This window comes from Echinops telfairi, unplaced genomic scaffold (assembly GCF_000313985.2).
Source record: "Echinops telfairi isolate 266 unplaced genomic scaffold, ASM31398v2 ScPeMD7_7473;HRSCAF=8511, whole genome shotgun sequence".
NCBI lineage: Eukaryota > Metazoa > Chordata > Mammalia > Afrosoricida > Tenrecidae > Echinops > Echinops telfairi.
The window spans coordinates 6255426-6261633 of NW_022111377.1; the positions used below are offsets into that span (position 1 = coordinate 6255426).

The following is a 6208-nucleotide window of genomic DNA, read 5'->3' on the forward strand; positions in this document are numbered from 1 at the left end:
GGTTGTCCGTCCCCCAGGGAGGAGGTCACACACAGTTCCATGTAATCGGTTCCCTCTTTCCTACCCATTCTCCCTTTACCCTCCCTGTTCTATTATCTATCTTTTAATTCCATTTTCCCACAAACTTTTTGAAGCACCCATTGTGTCTCTTATTGTGAAGCAAGTAGTAGTAGGGCGTAACGCGGCGCTCTGGCGGTGCAGTGGATGGCGTTATGCCTGATGGTCAGCAGTTTGAACGCCCCAGCTGCTCAGAGGGAGAAAGAGGAGGCTTTCTCCTCTCATGAAGATCGACAGTCTCGGAAACCCAAAGGGGCTACCCTATCCCGTAATTAGTCAGAATTGACTTGAGGGCAGTGAGTTGCTGGTGAAGTATATGTAACATAGAGGTGGTGTTGGGGTTTAATTCTCAGTTTGGGCAAGATTCAAGTTGGTAATTATTTATGGAGGTTTGGTTGAGCAGATGTGATTTACCCTTCGAGAATTACCGAAGCAGCGTGGGTTGAGTTTTTACCATTCAGACCTGCTGAAATTGCCCTAGGGTGAAATAAGTGATTTGAGGGTTGTACCTTGGTCTGGAATGCTTTCTTTCTGCACACCCAAGAGGCAAAGGAAAATATTTTCTAGGGTTGTCATGGTTATGACATCCATATTTGAATTTGTCTTGGGATTGCACGCTGGTAACACAGCTGTCTCTTGTGTTTCAGGCTTATTGGAGACAAAGTTTATCAGGGTGAAATCACAGAGAAAGAGAAGAAAAATAGCAACAGGGTAAAACAGGGAATGAATCAAACCAAAGAAGAGAACCGGTAAGTACCATTTAATTAAGGAATTAAAAATTCATCTCAGCAAAGGAGAAAACTTTCTACCCCATTTGCCTGTTCATCTCTTTCTGGTCCATTCCTCCACGTACTTAATTCTTTTTAATGTTTTATCAAAGTAATCAATATACCTGGTTAGCAATATCAGAGATAAGGATTTATAATAAAAAGGAGCATTTTACCTCTCTTATATTCCAGTTCTTACTTTCTGGAAACAATACCAATTTCCTCATGTTTTCTTTTTTTTTGTAGTTACAGCCCTAGTTCTAATTATTATTATAGTTTTGCTTTTTTTCTGTCTTTAAAAAAACTGGCTTATTTGGATGTTAAAAGAAAATCAAATAAATAAATTGTATTTATTTTGTTGTTGAGGATATGGACAACAGAATATACACTAATTCAACAGTTTCTACATACATCATTTAGCCACACTGATTACAGCCTGAGCGGTGCCTCCTCTTGAGCTGGTCCTCCCCGAGGTACATACACTCCCCGTCCCCTAAGGCAGCTACATAGTCTTTTGAGTTGCTGTTGCCGACAAGATCCCAAACACATAGTTCTTAAAAAAACACAAGGCTGTTCTTGAAAGAGCACAATGTGCACAGCAGTTTTTTACGAGTTCAGCTAAACTACTGTTTGGTTTTTAAAAAGACGTCAGTGGCTGTTTTGGTTTAAGGCTCAAAGATTATCTCTGGGCATTCGTTTCAGGTGTTCCTCCGAACGTCCTGGGTTTAGAAAGTCTGGGTTCTTGAGAATTTGAAATTCGATTCTGCAAGTTTCCTCCTTGTGATCAGGATTCTCCTGTGAAATCTTTGATCAAAATGTTGAGTGATGGTAGCTGGCCACCATCCATTTCTTCTGGTCTCTTGACAAAGGAGGCAGTTGGTCATGGAGGCAATTTGCCTCTTTTCCCTGCTTCTGTTGTTTCAGGCAAACAGAAATGGGTTACGCCTTGCATAGCTGTTTACAAACTTTTAAGACCCCAGACATTACACGTAGACCTGGGAGGTAGAACAGAAGCACTAAACATGTTAAGGGGATGACTCTGCAACCACGAGCCTATGCCTCCAAACCAGGAAGCCAAATCCTGTGAGGTTTTTGGTTGGGCATAAGTCTCCTCAATAGCTTTTTTCTGCTGTTGTAAATTTGAGCTGTCATACAGCCTTTGCCAATTCAATTTTTTATAAATGTATGAGGTGGCAATTACAATAATTGTTTCTGAAGCCTTACTCTTCATGTAACATTTCTCCCCTGTTAGCCCAGTTCTTCCCCTTCCTTTCTATTCCTGGTAGCCACCAATAAACGTTGTTCCTTATATATTTTATGCATTTGACTTGTCTTGTGTTTTTATGTAAGTCAGGTCATACAGTATTTGTTTTTTTTGTGTGTGATTGACTTATTTCATTCAGCCTAATGTCTTTCAGCTCTAGGCACACTGTAGCATGCATCAAGATTTCATTTCTCCTAATGGCTGAAGTGTATTCCATGTATGCACATAACACATTGTGTTTGTTGACTCATCTGTGGATGGCAGTTAGGTTGCTCCCACCTTTGGGTTATTGTGAATAATGCCACAATGAACCTCGGTGTGCCTATCTCTGACTATCTGCTCTCAAGTCTTCTGCATATATACCTAGGAGTCAATTTGCTGAGTCATAGGAGTCAAATTGCTGCTACCTGTCACTTTGTTATACTTTGGTGGCTTGTGTGCTGCGGGAGCTATGTTACTGGTATTTTAGATATCAGCAGGGTCACCCAGGTAGACAGGTTTCCGTGGAACTTGCAGACGAAGACTAGGAAGGAGGGCCTGGTGATCTACTTCCGAAAAAATTGACCCATGAACATCTTAAAAAAAGCAGCGGATATAAGTCTGAAGGATGCGTAGCTCAGGTTGGAAGGCATTTGTGGTGACAGAGTAGACCTGTGTGTCACAGTAGATCTGAGCATCATGGGGTTTCCATGGTTTCTCTTTGGGAAGTAGATCACCAGATCTTGCTTCTGAGTCACTTCTGGCTGAACTCAAACGATCAATCTTTGGTTAGCAGTAAGTGCATTAAACACTGTATGCACTGTATGCACTGCCGAATCCTATAATGAATCTGTCATGTCCTTTGATGACCTGCTCCTTGGTTCTTTTGCTATATGACCTCTCTTGCTGCAGCAGGTTATTAAATGTAACCTTGGACTTGAGGTGTGTCCCAAATGGTCTATATCAGGGTTATCATTTCTTATAATTCCTAAACCATTTGGAATCATTCTACTCTTCAGTTCTCTCTGGAACCATAACACACACATTTGTTGTTCCTAGAGTTTCGGAGTATCTTTTTTTCTTACAAAAAGAAATGTATTTTTTCATTATTTTATCTATCAGGACATAGAACTCATTTAAAATGATGCCAGAATGAACTATGACTAAATTTGGTCAAGTCATGATAACGATGTCACCACTGACGCCTGGCCCACAACCATTGTTAAGACATTGCTGGTTGGGAGACCTATCTTTATTTCAGAGCTGTTAAAATGTGGGGAAACGAGTTACTCAAGACGCATGAAATGCTCTCCTTGCATTTAGCCTTGCTATACAACTGTTCACCTGGGATTTCTTTTGACTGTACTTCTGGTTTGGTTTTATTATTTCTGGCATTTCACTTTTTCTTTTTTCTCGCTTTTCGCCATCACTGTATTGGAGTATATTCTAAAGTAACTTTCTCAGAAGAGGGATATGAGAAGTAAACTTTTGGAAGTGTTGATTAATCCTTTGATCTGGTATGGAACTTTGGGTTCAAAATAAATTTCCTTCAGACTGCTGGTGGTTTTGAACTGCCAACCATATGGACCTATGGATCACAGCCCAACACATAACCACTGCACCACCAGGGCTCCATTTGTTCTGTTTAAGACTTAATGAAGGGGTCTTTATAAATATATATTTGAGGGAGAGGGGAGAGGGGAGGGAGGGGGTAAAATGAGGACCTGATGCCAGGGGCTTAAGTGGAGAGCAAATGTTTTGAGAATGAAGAGGGCAATGAGTGTACAAATGTGCTTTACACAATTGATGTATGTATGGATTGTGATAAGAGTTGTATGAGCCCCTAATAAAACATTAAAAAATAAAAAAAAATATTTGAATTGGGGTTCTTTTCCTCCTGAAACACTTCCCAATGCTAACTTTTCTTTTCACGCTACCACGCTTGCTGGTCTTCCTGAGAGACAGGTTATCGGGAAGATAGTGCCCTGAGGATCCCTGAGGGAACTGGGGCTTGCTGTTACCTGGCCAATACTCAGTGGTTCCATTTTCCTCCTTGCAGGGAGAAGGGGACGGAACTGTTCAGAGCGTCTTTAGTGGTTCCCAGCAAGGACAAAGCTGTCTTCCTCTTAAGTTATGAAGAGCTTTTGCAGAGACGGCTGGGGAAGTATGAGCATGTCATCAGCGTTCGACCCCAGCAGCTGGTTGGCAGGCTTACTGTGGAAGTGAATGTTCTGGAGCAGTCCGGCATTGCTTCGCTGGAGGTGCCTCCCCTGCGCAACAGCAGGCAGAAGGGCAGTGGGACGGCGGAAGGTAGGTGGTGCTTGCTGGAGAGTCTCAGCTCTACCGTGAGAACTCAGGGCAGGTTGTTGGGTTTAGAGAAATCTATAAAAGAGGTGTCATCCCCTCAACGAAAGGTCTGAATTTTGTCAGGGTTGAAACACAGCAACCAAACAAAGACTCCTGAAGAGCCTGGCTCTATCACAAGGTTCTAAAATGTTTACAGCATTTGATTCAGAGTTCTACTTAGGGGATTATAGGACCGTTTTATGAAAATCTCTTAAACATTCAGCAATATGTTATAGTCGCTCTAAAATAACATAACAAATGACACTGTAAATTTGACTTGAGATGTAGCACGTTGGTTCATTAGCAAGGCCATTGAGTTTAGGTTTTTCTCCAATTCTAATTTTAAAAGTCACATCCCATTTGTTGAAATTATCATGAAGAATAAATATAATTAATTTTAATCATTATTTTTATTTCAGCCAATAGCTTATATTAAATATTTACTCGAAGTGGGCTCTATGCCAGGCAGCAAATATACCAGTTAAGCTTCATGTCAAATTGGATAACGAGACAGATATGTCAAAACACTGCACCCAGATGGGGATGACATGATTTCAGGTAATTGTGACACGGAGTTCAGGGAAATGCTAAGTGAATGTGAAGAACCTTCAACTCAATCCCTGGGATTTGCCAGGAAAATCTAGAGTGGCCCCACAGGCTTCTGGGACCTGAACATTTAGGAGTGAGATTTGAAGGCGAGCAAGGAAATGGCTTGATAAATGGATTAATCGAATATTCGTATTGAACATAATAAAATCATAGTCAAGGCCTGCAGGTGGTATAGAAGAGGAAACAATATGAGAAAGATGCTTTCCTCAACCGAGGACAGAGTTTAGTTAATGACTTTAGTTTGTTTATTATCAAGGACTGGCGTTTGTGTTCTGTGTTAGACCTGGTTCTGGGTCAGACGGAGGTCCCCCATTGTGTGAGTCCAAATATTGGTGCTCTCATGTCAAATCTACTAGGAAAATTCAAGATTTTGTCAAGGTATCTGATGTTCTGAGATGGCAGGAGATCTGCTACACCATTCTTTTTTTTTTTTCTTAAAAAACCCACATTTTATTTGGACATAATCCAGACATCATGCCATTCAATGGTTCAGTCCTCTGAAGAAGTGTTGTGCAATCGCTCTACAATACGTTTCCAGACATTTTCTCCCTTCTGTACTCCTTGATATGAGATTCCCATGACCTCTCCCTCTCCTCTGCTGTACCCCGCAGGAAATCCTGAATCTAGTTACTGTCTGTAGAGACTCATCCATCCTGGTGTCATATCCTAAAAACATAGGAAAAAACCATAACAGAGCGTCAAAAGGCAACCATCAATCACAAAACACAATGGAGATAAACCCCAGATTGAAAAAAAAAATCAGAAAATATTAAAACCCAGATCAAGTTCAAAGGCTACACTTTTATGGTATGGTGGTGGCCAGAGGTCTGGGTAAGGGATGTTGGTTCAGGTATTAACAAAAGTGGGTGAAGGGAGACGTCGGACAGGGCAAGATATGACAAAATACTAATTTATAAATTATCAAGGGCTCATGAGGGAGAGGGGAGCAGGGAGGTAGGGGAAAAATGAGGAGCTGATGCCGGGGGCTTAAGTGGAGAGCAAATGTTTTGAGAATGATGAGGGCAATGAATGAACAAATGCGCTTTACACAATTGATGTGTGTATGGATTGTGAAAAGAGTTGTATGAACCCCTAATAAAATGATTTTAAAAAAACCCCAACAAACAAACAAACAAAAAGAACAGGTACAAAATTCCAACTCCTATTCCCCCTTCTTTCTACGTGC

General features: G+C 41.1%; 1 protein-coding gene across 1 annotated transcript in view; it reads left to right on the top strand.

The window, feature by feature from the left end:
* Positions 1-6208, top strand: part of ITIH5 (inter-alpha-trypsin inhibitor heavy chain 5) — a gene marked incomplete at its 5' end in the record, with an annotated part of 125102 nt that overhangs the window by 45392 nt on the left and 73502 nt on the right. Inside the window, 2 exons of the mRNA XM_045285585.1 lie at positions 705-806; positions 4127-4377. Coding sequence (XP_045141520.1) covers positions 705-806; positions 4127-4377 — 353 coding nt within the window. The remainder of the gene's footprint in view (positions 1-704; positions 807-4126; positions 4378-6208) is intronic.